The sequence below is a fragment of the Frankliniella occidentalis genome, unplaced genomic scaffold, assembly GCF_000697945.3.
Source record: "Frankliniella occidentalis isolate FOCC.00 unplaced genomic scaffold, Focc_3.1 Scaffold137, whole genome shotgun sequence".
Lineage (NCBI taxonomy): Eukaryota > Metazoa > Arthropoda > Insecta > Thysanoptera > Thripidae > Frankliniella > Frankliniella occidentalis.
The window spans coordinates 298,771-319,109 of NW_026267264.1; the positions used below are offsets into that span (position 1 = coordinate 298,771).

Genomic DNA, 20,339 nt, shown 5'->3' on the forward strand with positions numbered 1-20,339 from the left:
CCGGAGGCGTCTTATTACACCTCCCTCCCCCCCGGCTCATTGTTAGTACACGTGTCACTGTGCAAAACAGTCGTATGCATACGGTTAAATGTTTCACGGTGTGTGCCGTGAAATAATTAACAGCAGTTTGTATCGACTTGGAATAGATCGACAAGCAAAACTGGGCTGTCCCAAATTTATACGACGTATTTTGTGAATAAAAGTTACAGCAATTGTTGTAAATTTGAATTGTAAAGGGCATCCGATGACCAGGCAGGCGCGGTTGCAGGGCTTTGGTGTCCAGTCGTGCCTGTCACTGTTAAGCCGTGCGATACAGCAAAGATTTGTACGACAAAGCAAATAATTTGTTAGTCGCGAAGCATTTTATGAGCTTTGTAATATAGTACACTGTAAAAAACGTTACCCACAGTCTCAATGTAAAGGGGCCAATTTAGTTCCTTATAGAAGAGAAAGTTCACGTGCAGACCAGATGCAATTTGTTGCTAAATGAGGACAAACTGTGTAAAGCTTCCCGAGGCAATGTCTACTTTTCAGCTGGGACAAAGACGGGGGGGGGGGGGGGGCATAGACAAATGTAGAGCCCAGACGAAAATATTCTTCTCCGTGTTATGTTGAAACAATGTTGCTCTTCCTGAAGAGAGTGCGGTGTGGCCCGGGCGCCGGGAGTGTAGGCAACGCGGTGCCCCGCGGCGCACCGGTGCGCTGAGGGTGCCTACCCAGGCATCCGCAGGCGCTGAGCTCGCTCCACGCCGCACAACTAGGCGGTCCTATTTCACGTCGCCCGCAGCACCGCGCCGAACACCAAATGAAAAACTAACAAGCAGGTCCGTTCTTCTGCCAAACGAGGTTACCAGCTTCACACTGCTAAAAATATTGTGATTTCCCAACACTTTAACGATACGAGGTAACTATGTGAAATCACAACACTTCTTTGTAGTCGAAATTAGTGCGTTTAGCCATCTCACTTGGAAATAGTTGTGAACCAACCGCAATAATTTCTGAAGTTATCAATTTTTGACAACGGAGAAGAGTTGTGATTTCACAAAGAGTTCTAGCACCATTTTTCACAACGAATTCTTCGTGAAGTTCTGACTTTTTTTTAACAGTGCACTTCGCTCCGCAGGCAACTCCGTTTGGCAGGGCCCGGGCCCCTTTTTGCCTGTCGGTGGCATTAGTTCGGGCCTGTGACCCGAGCGGCACGACCACTAGTAGTATCTAGTAATATATACATGTTTAAAACATTCTACCAAAAGTAAATTTGTCCGAGAAACTCCCTCTAAAGCCTAAACGGTGTGAAAGGACGACGTTTCGGTGTTCGAATGGGGTTTACTTGAGCGACTTCGCTTTTAGAAGACGACGGTCTCTTATGCATAACATAAATTATTTATCAGTGCAGACAACGAAACGGTTGGTGCAAATCCTTGGCAACCATCCTTGCAGGGATCAAAAGAGGTACGAAAGAAAATAGGATTAAGTGTGCAACTGCCGTGCACATGCAAGTGCTAAACACTACGTTGCACACTATCAAGTGTTTTTCTGGATATTTGAATACTTCGAAGTGTTCAGCAGTAAATTTGAACACTTAAAAGTGTTCATCAACATCTGGGATCTGGGTTAGCTAGATAGCTTTGGACGGTTTCAAGTGTTCAAATTTACTGTAGAAACACTCTATAGTATTCAAATATCCAGTAAACCAATTAAGTGTGCAGCATAGTGTTCAGCACTTGATTTATCAGCGTGGGAGTGCTTAACTAACTCGGTACTTAAGACACCCTAAAAGTTTCAAGACGCTGGCTTGTCCTCTTTTTAATACAGAAAAACAGACAGTAGGCCGGTGTTTGCCTCGGTGTTTGCATTAGCCCGCTCGATAGCCTTTTAAAAGCAGGGTAGGATAAACAGAGAAAAAGACTGTCGCACCAGGAAGTGATTAAATCAAGCGCATCGATTGGCATGGGACAAATTGAATAGTTTTCCGAGGCAGTTTGAGCTGAGTCGAGCTGAGCCAGCTCCAAACGTCATCAGAACGAAATAGTAAATTTGTTTTCAGACTATAACAGAATAAAGTGCTCAAAAGCTACGCATAACACTTTTAAAAGTAACTTCATACTTTAAATCCGGTTTTCAGAGCAATCCGGAGCAATTTGTCTGAATATTGAAAAGTATATTTTCTGACTGTACACCGATTTTTTTTTTATTCAGAGTTACCAGTATGAATGTTGAGTGCAAAGTCTACCGGACAGGCGGAAGGAGCACACCAGTAGCCGACGCTGATCCTCACAAGGTATCCGGCAGCCGAATGGTGCCGGCTTCCTATCCTGAAGGTCGGCGGTTCGATCCCCACAAACAGCAGTAGCGAATGGAATGGCAAGTTATAAGTCTTCCACTTGGGCATAGCCTTCTACCCCAACAATTGTTGAGTCGCTCGCAACGAGTTGATTTTTAAAATTTTCAAAAATATTTTCAAACCGGCTGTCTGAATTTTCAGACTACTGGTCTGTAAGAAAACACTTCAGTTTCAAAGGAATGAAAATTCAGTTGAACTATTTTTACAGTGCATACTTCTTCTTAAAATCACTTGACCTTTCCCCACTACTATTCTGACATCGTACAGAAGTCTTATTTTGAGAGTGCCGCATATCCCACATTCCAACATTTGCTGGAATGCCGAGAGGTGGACCGCCCGCCGTGAAGTGTCCAGGCTCAGCGCTCCGCGACACTCCGGAGGCGTCTTATTACACCTCCCTCCCCCCCCCTACCCCCTCGCTTCACACATATATACGCCGAGTCCTGGGCCATCTCCACCGCGACCGAACCGCGGCCCTTGATACTTTGAGCAAGATCTTCAGTTTCAATCCGGTCTCTGTTCACGTCCTTATCCTCGTCATGCGCAGGTACCCTGTCGAGTGGGCCTGAGGCGACAAGTGAAACTCCCTGCTGTCACCGCTCCCCACCTCTCACCTAGGAGGACCTGGGTGGGTAAGCGGCCTGGCACGGCCCGTCTCACCACCGTGTCTTTAAAACAGGTACAGAGAAGGTTGTTTTAAATCAAACAGCCTTCTTTAATTCAAAAAAGCAGTGTGTTGTTTTTTTTTGAAATAACAAAATTATAATTGAATCAAACATGTTGATGAAAAGTATGAAAAGTTGCTTTAATTGGTCTTGGAAGCGAGAAAAGGGGATAACTGCCAAGTCATAGGTTTTCAGGAAAGACAAAAAAACTGTTTCACCCAACAAATTCAGAAAATTTTTGAACTTTTACTTTACATTTTTATTCTATGAATGTGATTGATAGAATGGCGAGAGTAGGATATTTCATGTTGACCCTTTCTATATTTTTAAAAGACGCCTACCGTGAAAAATGTGCATAAAGGGAGACAAGTCGAATTATCCCCAATAAAGTAATGGAATTTAGAGATTCAGTACAAAAGGAGTCATCTCAGCTATTAAATATCTCCAAATGCTATATATAGCATTCACAGGGGATCGATTTGAGTTCTCTTTATTCAAATAAAAGCTAGTGGCAAAGGGGGCTAAGTCAACTTGACTCATTTTTCATTCGGAACTATGGCACCTAGGCGAACAATTCATTCTTGGAAACCGTCAAAGAACCGATTCTCTAGGTTTACGGAAGGCGATTTAGCAGAGCTCTGCAGTAGGAACCTAAAGGTAGAAGAATTTCCGTTTTAATAAAGATTGCCTGTTGCCGTTCCAGGTCTCAGTTCTGATAAATTGATTGACATTGATAAGAATCTGGTTGCCTTTCAGCTCTTCTTTGCCTTGCCCTTAATTGGCTGAGCGTCTAGCGAAGCCCATTACTCCTCTGACTAAAAATATCTTCATTCTTGTGTTTGTCTGTCCGCACAGTAACTCGAGAAGGAGTTCAGTTAGCGATCTGGGAATTTTAGGGTCGTTTGGCATCATAAAGAGACAGAGCGAGTTCAAAGATGACAATTGTAGCTAAAAATTTGACCTCTAAAAACTTAAAAACAATAGACCGTAAAATATATAATCTTTAGAATATTTTTGTGATGTGCTTCTAAGGAGTAACTCGGAAAAGTAGAACCCTTTCACTGAAAATTTCGTCCGTTTCGCTCTATCTTGTATGGCTTCTATAAATGTGAGGTTTTCGACATGAACCATTATTTACGACTGAAGCTATTTAGTTACTTTCGGCTTATTTTCGTCGAGAAATGCCCCGTAGCACCTAACGGTACACAGTAAAAACGATGTCTCATATTTTGAGGAAAAAGGGAAAAATTTGAGGGACTCCCGTGTTTGAGGAAGTGTCTTACGATCTCGACTCAGATTTTGAGGAATCTTCTCAAAACACGAGGTAAAATCCCACATTTGTTGACTTCCTCGCAATCTGAGGAGTTTCCGTCAAACCAGGGGAGTTCCTCAAAGTTTTCCCTTTTCCCTTAGGCCATTTCTTAGGGTTCTAGGTGCCCTTGACCTCTCACTATCACGAAAAAGTTGGTTCAACCATGTCAATTTTGTTTGCGGAAACAGGTCTTTCGGTTTCTAGGACCAACCAACATCTCGGGTGTTGATGGCGGAGTGAGGCGGACTTCATTTAGACCGTATCTTTACACAGTACTGACTGAGGCATACGACTCGCTGCGGTCGTGGGTGCGCTGTGTGTGCTGTACGCCGCACAGTCGTTGCACGCGGCGTCCCCAGTAAATATTTCATTCGAGCCAGGTTCAAACGCCGCCCCCCCCCCTTTCCCCTTTCCCGACTCCGGTCGGCACGACAGCCGAGAGGTTTCAGGTTAGCCACGCCTCGACACTTGTAGAGCTCGACCAAAAGACCAAATTGCGAGATTTCCGTTGATATCAAATAAATACCAATTGTTAAAAATAGGGCCGAAGTCCGCTATGCGCTATGCTGACTGCTAGCATTTACATTGAACAAGTTCGACTCGGCGGCGAATTGAGTTCCCCGCGCAGCCGACGGACACCCGTCTGGACGAACCCCCGGTCCCCGCCGCCCCATTGCCGCTGAGTGGGATGTCGCTGATGGAGCTAGCAGCCTCTGGCCGTGGGTCTCCAGCCGGGGGTCTGCCGCCTTGGGGCTCCCGCCGGGGGGTTTCTAGCCGGGGGTCTCTAGCCGGGGGTCTCTAGCCGGGCGGTTTCTAACCGGGGATCCCAAGGCGGGACGCGATCGAGGTATGAATGCAGTAGGGCATGGCCATGGCCTGTGCCTGAGCTGGGTACAAATTGTGACTCTTTATTGGAGACAAATGTAGGTATCCGATTGAGATGTGCTTCAGGGCACTCCCAAGGTTGGTGTACATCTTTCCTCACCTATTAGACACGTGCCCGCACATTAGGATAGCATTTTGAGCATGTCATTCCATGCTGACAACTTTGTAATACTTCTTGGGTTAATTAAACTAAATTCGGATACAAAATTGGCACGCCAAAAAAGTTTGTCTCAAGAAAATAAAGTCCATAAAAATCGCGTTGTTTCCCCGGGACAAAGTTTTTCCTCTCCGTTAAGTGTGCCACACACACCGACCTCGCAGATGTCGCCCCCCCCCCCCCGCACAGAAACCGCCACCGCAGCAGCGGGTGTCAGCGGGCCCTTACGGAACCGTCAGGCTTTGAAACGTTTTTTTACTTCTTCCATGCAATGCAATCGATTTCACCATACACAACTTGGAACATATCACGCCCAAAGAATTTACTACTTACGATAACAATTACCTAAAAAATTATATAAAAGACACTGAACCTCCAATAATCTGCTAATTATTTTTATTTCCCCTCTATTTTCAGCAGCCGTTAAAATACAGCCGCTTAGCTTACTTCTCTCCTGGCGGTCGTTGCCGACGTTGGTGACTTGCGGCTGCTGCTGCTGCTGCTGCTGGACGTTGGCTGCGGAGGTTCGCGACGGAGGCGCTGCGGCGCCCTGAGCGTCTGTGCGCGCCGACCCGCTCTCCATGGCGCACGCTAGCGGACTAGCGGCGCCTAGCGGGGCCAGGCGGGGCGGGGCGGTGCGGGCGGCCGGAGGGTGGGACGCGGTTAGAGCGCACTGCGCAGGGCGAGACCAGGACCGCCACCCCCACTGCCCCGCGCCGCCCCCGTCCAAACAGCCTAGTTCGCAGGGCACACAGGAGGTATCGTCCCGAAAAAAAAAGAAGAACAAGGGGGAGGAGGGCGGTGCCGGTGGAGGCGGCGGTGAAGAGGAAGGGCGGAGGGAGAGGGAGGGTGCGCCGTGGCACCCGTGGCACGGTGGAATGTCAAAGGTAGCGTAGTGGAATTGTGTGTGGAACGCACACAGGTAACGAGCCGGACTCCGGACTCAGTTTTGAGACACGAGATAAACACTATTTTATGTACCTTGTACACACATCTCCCGCGCAGCAATTTCAGACTCACCCAAAGACTGCCTCTATTATTATATAGAGTCCCTTCCCTTGTGGCTGTTTCCACCTGAAGGTAAAAGTTTCCCGTTTTATTGATGAAGATTACTGGTTCCAGTTCCAGCTTTGATAAATATTGCCTGTTAACGTTCCAGTTTTGAAAAGCTGCGATGGACGTTCATTAAGATATTTTTGCCGTCTTTACTGTAAAATATAATCAATGTCACCCACTGAGAAAATTATAGTACCGGGTGCAGAAAAAATTTCCATGGCAGAAGTCGCACAATTACAATTCAAGGACAAATTTACAAGCCCTGCGTATCGACCTGGAATCAAACAACGAGCGAAAGTGGGAGGTTGTACATGTAGTACTGTTCTGTACTACTAGGACTTGTTTTGTAATGCAAACATAGTTTTTACAGTGCCTACACGTAAATAACCGTTTGATCACTTAACGGTCACTCATTTTTTTCTGTACCCCCTTCCCAGGAGAGCCCGTGAAAACGAAACTACGGTGGAGGTACGGTCCTGCTAATAATTTTATTTTAATCCGGTCTTTCCGTATTTGGTACGGAGCAGGCTATTTACAATTTTCCGTACCCTCCGTACAAGAGTCAGTAGGGTCATCCAGAAAACCCTTTCCTTGCAGGGGATAGGCTCCGTACCCGAGGCTCATTTTTTACAGTGTTGCTATAATATGCTGCACGGGGAAGCTTGGTCTTCCGCCGTTCCGCGATATGCAAAGCCCGGTGGCAGGGCCCTGTCGTCGCTCTCCTTGTTAAAACGAAACCATAATTATGCATGCGGGGCCGAGAGATGCTTTCACCTCATAGGCTCTGATACACAGTTACAATACGTATCGATCTCAAACCTCTTTATGACTCTTTACGCAACACGCGCTGCTCCCCCACCCTTCCGCGCTCCCCGTCACCTGCTCCTCCCACCCACCCCCCTCGCGTAATCCTGTGTACAGATGAGGGTGTCACCCCTTTGTAATCATTATGTATACCGTGTAATGCTTGACCAAATTTTTAAAAACACATTGTTCACCTTGTTGTCATAATTTAACGGTTTTAGAGCCAGAAATTCAACAAAGCTCATGCACTCTCATCCCGTTACTGATTTTTTGCCACCTTTTGTCAGTGCTCGTGTTAGGTTTTCATGCAGCAGGAATACTGACTAGTTTCCCATCAGTAATACGCATGAATTCCTTTTAACATAACTCGCAATTTAATTTTTTTTAGTATGTATTGAGCGCAACTGTACGGAATAATTGACAAATTAATCAGTAATTCCTGCTGTATAGAATTCTACGTTTTAACTCACACAAAAATCAATACAGGTATGAGTGTGAGTAATACCTCAAAATTCACGTGTATCCCTGTAATCACGTAATTCTGTGTAATGTCCAATGGAAGTGGTGGCCCCCTCGCCCTTTCCACCAGCTCTGTTGAGACCATCACAGGCACTGTATCAGCCACAGGGCAGGAATTTCTCTAAAAGAAGCACCAAAGGATGACTTTGATGTCTGTAAAGAGAAAAACCTACGGTCTAACAACGGTCTTGGACCGCCAATTATTAACCAATTGCAAACCGTTCTTGGACCGTATCTGGTACGGTGTGATCACAGCGCCTCACTGTTATTTCAACCGTAGTATTGTCATAACTGAAATCGCATTCTACGGTTTAAAATAACGGTGAGGCGCTGTGATCATACCGTACCGTACCATGTCGTAAAATCCAAGCTGTTATTTCACCGTAGGTAGGCCGTTATTTTTTACAGTGATTGTTCAAGAGCAGTTAGACAACCTTAGAAGTGCACAAATAATGTGAACACTTACTATTTATCGGTTACACTGATAGTATAACACGGTATAACACTGAAAACAGAAGTGTGCAACTGGATTACATGGTAGTGTTCAACTCCATAGTGCAACTTTGAGGCGTTGAACGTTTTGAAACTTTTGAAACGTTTGAACTGGAAATTTGCCTTAAGTTATTTAACTGGGAATTTTAAAAAGCATAGTTACTCCAATAAAATTAAAAAAAAATGATACTAAAAACAGTTCCTGGCCATTTTGCGTGTGCTCAACTCAACTGCCCCGCGTTGCTGCTGTGTCCTCCCTAGTGTGCACCTCTCTCTCGAAACCTCCAACAGACTAGCGGGTTATACAATGCGACCCCACCCTCACCATCCCCCGCCCCTCCAGACGGGCAGCCAAGCGCGCGCGAATGCCACCCCCTCCCCCCCTCCCCTGGCCGCACGAGCAGTCACTGCCCGTCTCTGCAAAGTTGGGCCGCAGCGACACAATGGCGCTCACAGGCGCGCTGACCCGCACGCAACGCTGTCGGGACCAGTCCATGGACCAGTCCCAGAAGTGCACCGGGCACACTGGCCGTGCGGGCAGCGCACTTAAGGGGGGAGAGGCACACACAAACACACGCGCGCGCGGAACTTTCATCTTTTAAAACAAGCTGTATACTGTCACGGGACGTTCTTGTCGCCAGCCAAAAACAACAAAAAACATCCAATTCTCACGGGGGGGGGGGGGCAAGATTTTAAAAACATGAATGCAGGAATTTAACAGTGTGTGACTGTCCAAATTTCAAAGCAATGCTTTGCAGAACTGGAGAGGATTTAGATCCTTTGTCACTACGAAGCATTTACTTTGCCGTTACAAAAGCAAAGCTTTCGCAGGTATTTAAGTGTGGACTCTGTACTGATGGTGAGAACGTGAAAATTCTCTACAGCAAGAATTACCGTTTAATTTGCCAATTAATCTACAAGTAAAAGTAAGCGGCATTTGAGCACTTTAAAGTGCGTTCCATGATATATGTCACACAAACAAGCACCTAAGAGAAAGTGTGACCATTTTGTGAGGCACGCAGAGCGAGAAACAGCAATCGCGAACCCTCAGTACCCACCCTCGCTATTCAGCGACAATTAGCGAGAGTGCACTGCATATCGAGCATGTCCCAGCTCAAAGGCGGATTGCACTCAAAGTGCACACCCACAAACGAATGCGCGGGGCGTACAAAATGTGCCGTAAAACCACCGAATGTTGCGGCAGTGTCTGCAGTGCAACAGGGCGGCGTGCGCTCTGGCCGGCGGCAGGACGGAAACAAGGAAGTCGCGCCCAGGTCCGTCTCGTTATCCCATTAAAAGCAGACCGACCAGAAACGCGGAGCCCACTGAAGGCCTGGACGAAGGGGCCGAGGCGAGCACCCTCAGACCTGTACTGATTTGTTTCTGAGAAAAACAAACTACGTCTTACGCATCAAAATGACTAATTTGTTACTTTGTATTTATTTATTGATCATTTCTCAAGTCCACGGGCGTTGGCCCTGTACGGACGATACATCGATAATTAAACATGTCAATTGTTCCCGAATTATAGCATCTGTCCCATCGTGCCCCAGTCTGCAGCTATGCCATTAAAACAATAATAATGACGTGAAGAAACGACTTCAATGCGGTATTTTAAAACATAAGTGCTGTACGTGAACGACATTTTTGTACCAGTACAAATTCCGTTCCTTGACAACCCCTTTACCTTTTCTCTACCTTAATAGTAACACAAAACATTCCACTTTAAGTCACCGAGAAATCAGTCAATGTTCTGCGACTCAAAGATGCTCGTATTATAAAGTTGGTTATGCAATGCACCTACTACTGGCCGGGGCGAGAGACCGGGCAGGAGAGGGGGGATGGGGTGGCGAGGGGAGGGGAGGGGGGAGCGGGGCGGGCGCTGTCCCACGTTGGCGCTCTCCGTGTCCGTTCAGTGCCACCGAATGGAAAATCAATGCTAACCCCGCCCCGCCGCGCCCCGCCACGAGTACGACGACGGTGTGGGTCCCACCCTCTTTCCTCCTTCCCTTAGCTCAACCGCGGATCCCGGTGAGTGGGAGGGTGGGTTGTTCAAGGGGGGAAAGGGGGATTAGCTCCCCCCCCCCCCCGTAACGTTTGCTCCTTGGCCAAAACTTCTGCAAAGCACTCGACAGTATCCCTATTCTATCCCTAGCTTGTTATTTTTTTTCCTTCGACAGGCACTACATTTAACCTCCCTACCTCGACTTCCGAATTACTTGCACGGTCCCTTGACCCGACTCCTCTCGGCGTGCGAGGGCCTCGGGCCCGCCGCAGCGCCCGCGCGCTGTAGCCGGCGGAGCGGCATGGCATGGAGCGAGGACGCAGGTATGATCAAAGCGCACGGGGTTGGCAAACGCGTGCCCGGGGGCTCGGCGGCGGGGACCTCCACATCATGCATGAGCACAACGTGCGCCAGCGCAGCTCTCAGTAGAACTCTCGCGCATGCACACTCCTCTTTACTAACCATTATGGTATTTAGTACACGCAGTTTGAAAATTTACTTTTAAGTACTGTATATTTAGGTAATATGTTGTACATTTATTCCGATTTATTCACTGTAAATAAAATTAACAATTTAACAACATATTTTAAACTATATGTTACCTGTACTGGTCATTTCTTAGTTAATAACTAGGTTTCAACGCAGCACGATTGACTAGTTTGTTACCTATTCCGTATTGGATTGTGTGGATGAGTGTGAAAAAACAAAACAAAAATGCAATTTTGTAAAAAGACACCGGAAATTGTATAGGGTGAGTATTAAATATTCTCTGTGATAGCCAACAGTCCCCCGGCCCTCATTTCACTACCTCTTAATAATGAAAACACACAGGCCTGGTGAACGAGCGGGCTAGCTAAGCACAGAGGCATCCCCCCCTCGCCTGGACACAGCCACTCTCTGGCTAACCAACCACACCGCGATCCTATTTGAGAGGCACAAGCTGCCGTCGAGTAGGGGCGGCGAGGGGCGGGCCGCGGCGCAGCGGGCTCTAACTCGGTTACGGTGGGTCGCCTGCCGAACATCCCCCGCCCCGCCCAGCAGGGTTGACACACCTTCCCTGCAGCACTCGGCCGCACCCTGCAAGCCATAACGAGCGCGTGTCGTCCCGAAACAAAACGACATTAATTATTGGAACGCGGCGAACGAGAGAATGTGTGAAGCCTGGGGCACAAGCCGACAATATGGCGCGACTATTCATGCTATTCACACTGTTAAAAAAAGTTGTCAAATTATCACACTCTTAACATGTTTTGTTTTTTAACAACATTTGTTGCTATCAAACTTACATCAAATGTGTTGTAAATTTACAACAATTTTTTAAAAGTGTCCCACTCTCAGATATGTGCCTATTCCCTATTCTCAGGTAAAACGACAGAATTCTCTACAGCAAGAATAACTGATCAATCTTCAACAATTCCGTGTATCTTCGTTAGATATATAGTGATATATAGTGATATATAGAAAATTGTCACTAATGGCATGAATGCGTATTACTCGATACTACTGTTAAAAAACTATAAACAAATACACTGAGAAACTAAGTGTTCAATAAGTGTGCAACTGCAAGTGAAATACTTGCAAGTGTGCAACTGCAAGTTGAATACTTGCAGGTGTTCAACTCGGTAGGTATGTGCACTTGCAAGTGTGCAACTCCTCAGTTGAGCACTTCCGTAGATTGAGCGCTCACTGTATACTCTGGAAACTCAGGTGTGAGACAGTCTCACATCAAATGGTGTGAGGCAAAATACCTCACATCAAACGGTGTGAGGCAAACATACCTTACACCAAATGGTGTGAGACTCGTTGTGACTCACACCAAATGGTGTGAAACTATCTGTGCCTCACAGCAAATGGAGCGCATACCATTTGGGTGTAAGACACAACTAGTCTCACACCATTTGATGTGAGGCACAACTGCTCAACCGAAGAGTTGCACATTTGCAAGTGCACACCTGCCGAGTTAAACACTCGCAAGTGTACAACTACGGAGTTGCACACTTGCAAGTATTCAACTTGCACTTGCAAGTATTCAACTTGCGGTTCACACTTACAAATTTTGAGCAGTTCAACATTTAGTTTATCAGTGTAAAATAGTCAGAATTCCTGCTGCGTAAGTAACATGGTTACAAAGGCAGCAAAAAATTAGCAACGAGATGAGTGTACTGCAACAGTGGGACTATCCTACAGTTGTATTTTCAGAGCATCTCCACTTATTCAATCACGAAACTCACTTACATACAAAACGTGACCAAAAATACGGTACGGTGACAGAGTAGTAGTGGAATGCAGCCCATCCCCATCTCTGGCCGCTAAAAAGGCTATGATGAAAGGACATCGAAGCAGAAAACAGAGAGAGACAGAGAGACAAAGAGACAGACAGGCAGAGAGAGAGAGAGGGAGAGACAGAAACAGACAGGGAGAGAAAGACAGAAAGGGAGGAGAGGGGCTCTAACCGCGTTGGTAATAGAGCAGGTACGGAAATAACCATTAAACCGCCCCCTCAAGCTACTCAGGCAGACAGCTTCAGCCAGGGGTGGAACGGGACGGGGTAGTTTGGGGTGGCGTGGGGTGGCGTGGGGCGGGGGCACCTGCCTGTCGCAGGGTTCTGGCCCGCAGCGGGAGGCGTGCGGTGAGAGGAGTTTGCAGTCGCGGAAGGCCACTTTAACCATGCCTAATGCCTATTGTGCGAATAGCAAAGTTTACAACTGCAAAAAGCAATGTTTCCTGAACCAAGAATACCGCTCACACTTATTCAATGGCATCGTCAAGATGCCATCTCCTAGCTGCTACACTGTTATTGTAAGTAGAATAAACTTCAGCGATGCGATAATAACACACTCATTCTGTTCACAGTCATGACCTTCTGCAGGAATGTTTTCCAAATTACAGTCCGGACAGTATTTCCTTTAACAGTCTGTCCTGCAGTCCGGATTGTACGTAAGGTGAGGTGTGGGTGAAAATTTCAAAGTTGTTAAGCAAATTCACATTTACAGGTACAAATGTTTAAAATCTCTAGTTTTGTTGGCGCTATTTTTTTTTAAGATTTTAAGACTAGTTCCATGTCGCTCAGAGGACAGAAAACGTGCAAGTGATTTGTCAAAGATAAAGTAATAATTTTAGTAATATTTATAAAATATGTCTACAACTGTGAAAAATAGTAGGTAGGTTTACATGAAAATTTTCCTTGACACAAGTTGTAAAATAACAATTTGTATCGTAAAATTACTTGCAGTACATATCGACTTCAAATCCATTGGCGAGTTAAAAATATGCTCTCGTAAATTTACAACACAAGTTATAATTCGAGTTTCCAAAACTTTGTAAATTTACGACGAAATTTTTTACAGTGTACTGAGCGCCACGAAAGTGGTCTTAAGATCTAAAGAAAACTAGCGCCAACAAAACTATAGAACGTTTTTAAAACATTTGTACCTCTAAACATGATTTTGCTTTCACCCACAAAGACAAGGTTGGCCTGTATTGAATTTTATGGTAGCAAGTAACAGCCTAGACCGTGAAATGGACAATACTGTTGTACAGGAGAAAGGATGAAGTCGGAAATTGAATACAGTCCAATACAGAACAGTAAGCTCAAATCTAGTCCAGGCTAAGAGTCCGGGCCGTATACAAACAGTCCGACCGTATGTTCAAATACAATGCTGCCTGTAGAATCCAAACCACTCCGGACTGTAGAACAACGTACAGTCTGACTTCAAGACAAAAATACGGTCATACTTCAGACCGCAGGCTCTCGTTCCCTCTAAAACGCGTGGTCGTGTCATTGACAGACCCGCTCGGGGACCTCAGGCTCAGGGCTCAGCTCGGCTCCCTTCGCTTAACTTCTGCGGAGACGGAAGGTCGATCCCGGCGTCCTCACCGGAACCGGAAGTGAACCGCGAGAGAAGGGAGTGCCAAGGAACAGAGCGGCGCGAGGAAAGGAGGAAGAACGGGCTCGAGAAGAGAAAATACACAAAACCGCCAAAATTCTTATCTATTTTTACAATTCAAAATGATTTAGATCAATGCAATAAACAAAACCAGAGTCTTGCGACGACTGTAATAGGCCACCTGCAGGTGACTCCGATTAAAACTCTCAAAATTTGACTTCAAAACTTTGTTAAAATTGAAGTTTTAACTGCTGGATTGAAGTTTCTCAAATAATAACACCGCAATTTAATTTAAAGCCTTGATCCTTTCCTTGTAGAGGCGCGAGGCACACAGAAATTTTATATACAAAATAGCGTACATAGGTTTCATACGGATTTATGTACAAATTTTTGCATGATGTAAAATGTGTGCACAGGTAATAAAGAATGTTTGTACGTAAGTAGCCAAGAATTTAGTGTGCGGTGTCGGTCCCCGCCCGAACACCCCTCACCACCCCTCCTAGAAGAGTTGGTTGCGCTGAGGGCGAGGGCTGCCCCTGCAGCCGAGGGCACAGCGTAGGGCCTACCGATGGGCTGCACAGGGCCCTCTATAGGGTGCCCACTCGCCCGGCTACGTGGCAACACCGCCTCCCCTTCAACACCCCCGCCACCCCCTGTCCCTTTCCCCGAGCCATGGGAGGCTCTCCCTCAAGGCCGACCCCCTCCCCTCCCCCGCATTGGGCCTCCCCCGCCCACAACGCTAGCGCAACCAACTTTTGGGCAACGACTTCAGAGCGCCTCCTCCCCCCCTCCCTTCCCTTCCCGGTCACCACCCCCAACTCCACCACCACCCCCTCCTGTTGCTCACCTCCGATCAGTTGGATAATTAATTTTTACGGGAACTATGTATGGGACGAAGCAGCGCAGATCAGGCATTGGCGCGTTTCTGTGCCAGTCCCGCAGTCGCAGAAGGACCCGGGGGCGATGACCGTCCGCGGGGCTGAACAACGAGGCCCTCAGCATCGCTGCCCGTGGCTTCTTCAACGTTAACTTCAAATAGCTTGGTCCCTCACGTGTAATGATACCCAAGAGGATACGCGGCCCCTCGATGAGTTGCCAAGGAGGAAAAGCGGGAAGCGGAAGAGGGCGGAGGCCGCCATGTCTGGAATATTTTCGGAATATCTCGACGACTCTGGAATCGGCTAATCGTCTGCATAATGATGCTCCTGTCCCCGGTTTCGTTTCTTTCATCGCTTTTCGAGGTGCTCTCCGATGGACCACCAGAATTGAGCCGAATTGAAGCCCTGCTGCTGGGGTCACAAACCCTCCAAACTGAACTCCGACGCTGTCCAAACTTCCATCAACACGGCAGTATTTCAGGATGAAATGTCCCACACTCAGTCTTCCAAGGAAAATTTTGTTGAGAGAAAAGAAACTTGCAAAAAAATTGTTGATAAGCTACCAATGCTCTTAGGCAGTAATATGCGCCAAAAACGTTGCCACCAAGGAATCTGGGAGTGCAGTGTTTTCATGTTAGCATTGGTCCACACATCGTCCTGGTTATGTAGCTTGTGCGCCCACATAAACAGGGCATCAAAGTTATTCCACGAGATTAAAGGGTTTGGCTTCGGAATTTAGAAGACACCACACCACTGTAAGGATGGGCTCACTAGAAAGGGTTGGCAATAGTACGTTTACAGTAACAGCAATACCAACGCCAGAGTTGGCGTGTAGGTTTTCGGTCCGACCAGTAGCCGTCCTACTTGCGGGGACCTTCAACCAGCAGGGTACATTGCGGAGCAAGTATGCTAATCCTGATTTCAGGACAAACCCCACGCGTACAATCATGATGACAGCTAAGGGGTTTTCGAACTCTTAGGGCCCCATACGAAACCCCGAGGCCGCAGCCTCCGTGTTCGGCTGCTGGAGCCGTGCAAAGTGCAAAGGCCCATACGTTTGCGGCTTTGGAAGAATCACCGTTCAAACTGCAGTACCATTGAAGTTCTCTTTCAGTACCCGTTTTAATTTAAGTTTCAACCCTATCGTATCGATTGAAAGATAATTTTAAGACGAACACGTAGGTCTCTACAAAAAAAAAAGTTTAGTCCTGGTCAGAAAATCGCACTTGTAACTGCAGAACGCTTTAGTTTTACACTTATGAACAGTTTTTCACTTGGACTAGCAAAGCATCATTGCATTCAATTGTACAGTGTAATTATAACCTGGACGCTGCACATCATCCAGAAAGTACATCCGTTCACCTCAGATTCATTCGGCAAATTACGGGAGCTCAGCGCTTAGCGCCTGCAAGACTCGGCGTAGGCCACGCCGCACTACACACATGCACTGCAGACAAGATCTTGCCTACCTATCAGGCGCGAAGAGAGCTTACATAGACGAATGACGGACGCGCACAATGATTGAACCCCTCTGGTTGCGACGAAGCAGAAGGGGTTCAATGGCACGTTATGGCACGTTACAGAAGTACACTGTAAAAAGTTTTGTTGGAAATTTCCAAACAATTAACTGGAAAATTTGCACTTTGAACAGTTTGGAAACAGTTCAGAAACATAATTTCCTAAACTGTTTGGAAAGTTCTGTTCACTGTGAAAAATATCGTCGTAAAATTTACAAAATTTTTGTAAACTCGAATTATAATTTGAGTTGTGAATTTACGAGAGCAGATTTTTTACTCGCCAATGGATTATAAGTCGATACGTACTGCATGTATATTTACGATTTCAAATCGTAATTTTACAACTTGCGTCAAGGAAAATTTCCCTGTAAACCTACCTACTATTTTTCACTGTTCCGAACTTTTTGGAAAATATTCATGCACTTGCGACTAACATTTCTGTTTTTTACGGAGTGTCGTTTTTATTGTCACTTCACCTAGTTTTAGTGTAAACTAGTAAGTTTACTGTTTTCCAAATTGTTCGGAAATTTTCAAAGGACTGGAATTTTTGTTTCCAACAAAATATTGGAAAATCAGGTTTCCAAACTATTCGGACAAAATTTTGTTAGAAAATCCCGACTTATATTTGCAGTGCACGATGGAGCCGGCTCGTGATGAGCGAAGGGACGCTAGGGGCCGTATCGAAACTTCGAACAAACATTGTGGCTTGCTTAAAGTAACAAGACATGTTCAAGGAAAAGGTAGCTATAGTAGAATTACGCTGGCACCGGTGGATTATTCCGATGAAGTGGAATATGTTCACGTTGGCAAGATTGTAAAATGACTACTGTTTCCGCTTTGTGTGTGGGGTTGTTGTCTTTCAAGACCCAGTCTTTGCTCTAATGGAGAACGCCAACGGCCCTAGAACAGGTCTTCAAATTTGAGAAACTATTTTTACCGTGTCAGGTCCTGTTTCACAATAGAATAAACCAGTTCAAGTTTCTTTAGTTAACGTTTATCTGAGGTGTAACTATTTTTGAGAGGCTTAAGCCGAGTAAAAGTTATAAATGAAAATTGCATTAGCACCCCTAGAAAGGCACAAGATAGCACCTTCGATTTTCCAGAGGACGAGTAAATTATCGCACCCTGGGAGCGAGGAAAATGTAAATCGCAAAACGGTAGTGATGGCAAGATTTTGTGTTCATGTTATCGCAAATCCAATATCAAGTCTGAAAACAACATTTAACGCACTTAAGTTGCTACGGAGCCGTGAGCAGACGGCCACAAATAAATGAAGTTTCTGGAATTAACCGGGAATTAATTATGTTATTTTGAATTCACTTATTAAGTGTGAAAGTAGTTTTAGGCCCGCAAGAAAAAGCAACGCTCCAGTATTAACTACACAAATCCAGCCGGTGACAAAAATACGTCATAAGTAGGTCAAATTGTGTACACATTTGGTCCCATTTTAGACACAAATTTGCACTTTGAATGGTTATGCGGGCTCATAAACGTTGCTTTTTCACAGGTAAAATGGTCCTTCCCGTTTCGAGTGCGTATATTTAGTTGCGTTAAGTGACTGCGTACTATTTTCCACAGTGGAGGAGGCATCGAGAACTGTGAGAGGCTAACCCCTACTGGAGCGGCCCTGACACCCTTGCTCCTGCTGCTGCTTGAGACCCTCCAGGCACCCTGCCCGTGCTGGTCCAGGGCGGGCCGGGGCGATCAAGGGCACGGCACATCTGCAGGGCCCGGCGGCGCCACCTGGCGGCCTCACGGCGGCCTCACGGCGGCCTTCCCCCACGGCCGCGGGGTAGCCGCGCCGCCAGCGATACCCTCCGCGCGCGGCGACATCGCCACAGGATAAGAAAACACACTTGCTGATCTGGACTCGCTTCCAAATTGTCGCACGTAAGTGTTTGTCAGAACACGAAAAATCATGTATCAAGTTATTTGCTGACACGCACTCTCTTTTATGTAGCCGTTTGACAGTAGTAATCATCACACTATCACCCCCAAAATTGTGCTCTCAATCCAAAATCATCCCCAAAATTTAAAGACAAATGTGCTTATTTTAACCCCTATTTGCACATGTAACAAGAAAATAGGGTTAAAAGGAAGAACATCACTGAGTCTGGTTTTGCGATACTTTTAACACAAAACCATGCGATAACTGGTGTTTTGCGATTCCCACGCTAAAGGGCATGATAACTCCAAAAAAAGTGATAAAAGTATCACATTATTGTGATAAAATTATCACAAAAATTATTTTATTACATTTTTCGTGATATAATTTTATCTCAAAAATGTGATACTTTCATCACATTTTTTGGAGTTATCATGCCCATTAGCATGGGAATCGCAAAGCACCAGTTATCGCAAAAAATGAGTAAAAGTATCACAAAACGGATTTCAGTGATGTGTCTTAAAAATTGGGAGATGTTCTTGAATTGAGAACACAATTGTTCGGGTGATGGTACGTTTTTTTATGCAGCAGAAATACTATCTACGAGGTACTTTGCCAAGTATTGTGGGGTATTATGATGCTAGAGAATGCGCGGTCGCTTCCGACTTGGCGCTGCTGAGCGCGTTTCCCAGCTCTGAGCAACTAAGACCCCCTTACACCAAGTTGAAGGCGTGAGATGGTCCCCGTGGGTATCGAATTGTCGAAAGTGTCAACCTAGGAGACAACTGCGTCCTGGACGGGAGGGTGGGGCTCGACGCCAGGACTTCCCGTCACTATCTGCGGACTGGTGACGGGTGAAGTTATCGCTACAACCTGGCAGCCACTGCTGGTTATGTGTCTGACTGTAGGCACGCTCCTTCTTGTATACGTGTAGGTAAGAGAGAAGAGAGGGTGGGACGGCCATGTCAAATTTTCTGACACATGCGGCTGCCATGCATTTTTTTGACTACGGCTTTTTGGAATGTGATTTAAGGTGCCACGGGCTGAACATGTCACACACTTCTACATTTGAATGCCATACAAAAACTCGCAAAATTTCGATTTTTTGATGAGTACGGTAGCCCTTTTCGTCACCGACATGGAAAACCCCCGCCCTCTATCAACCAGGAGATGGGAGCGAGATTGCCCGGATATTGCATTTCGTTCGCGCCTACCGCGCGTACGCCCAACGTGAAAAAGTCGTCGCCAAAGTTCAAAAACATTCGGGCCATAAGAGTGTGTATGGGGGCGACGCCTCTCCATCTAAAATGAAATCATGGAAGCGAATTTCCATATTCCAAAAGAACCTTTCCTCGCCAGAGTGCAGAGTCTAATGAGCCGAGGCGCGGAGCATCTCCTGGCGCTAACGTATTCCGAGACTTTCACATCCATGTATTCATAAGGCTCACAGCAAAGACACGTTGCAATACTACTACAAAGGGGCGTATTTTGTTAACACATTTTCATCAATCCCAGACATTACGTCTAAACAAACGAACATTTTGCAAGTAGTTTAAGGGGGTTTTAGTAAGCGGTTGGAGCGCCCGACGGCACCCCGATGCCGTCCCGCCACGCCCCCGTGCGAGCGGGCTGCCTAAGTGCTGGGGGGTCAGGCCGAGGGGAGAAAGCGGCAGAGCACAAGATATCGGTTGGGACAACGCGAAACACTCCATTATAGTCTCAGAGAGAGAGAGAGAGAGAGAGAGAGAGAGAGAGAGAGAGAGAGAGCGCGAGAGCGAGAGCGAGCGAGAGCGAGAGAGAGCGAGAGCGAGAGAGAGCGAGAGCGAGAGCGAGAGAGCGAGCGAGAGCGAGAGAGAGCGAGAGCGAGAGCGAGAGAGCGAGCGAGAGCGAGAGAGAGCGAGAGCGAGAGCGAGAGAGCGAGCGAGAGCGAGAG

General features: G+C 46.5%; 1 protein-coding gene across 2 annotated transcripts in view; it reads right to left on the reverse strand.

Annotated features, from left to right (window-relative positions):
- LOC113211067 (serine/threonine-protein phosphatase 2B catalytic subunit 2) overlaps nucleotides 1–20,339 on the reverse strand; it is a 48,973-nt gene that overhangs the window by 11,718 nt on the left and 16,916 nt on the right. The window contains exon 1 of one of the 2 annotated variants that reach the window (XM_052270760.1): nucleotides 5,811–5,977. The exons of the other annotated variant lie outside the window; for it this stretch is intronic. Coding sequence (XP_052126720.1) covers nucleotides 5,811–5,946 — 136 coding nt within the window. The 5' untranslated portion in view covers nucleotides 5,947–5,977. Of the gene's footprint in view, nucleotides 1–5,810; nucleotides 5,978–20,339 lie in introns of those variants that run through there. 2 annotated transcript variants of the gene reach the window in all.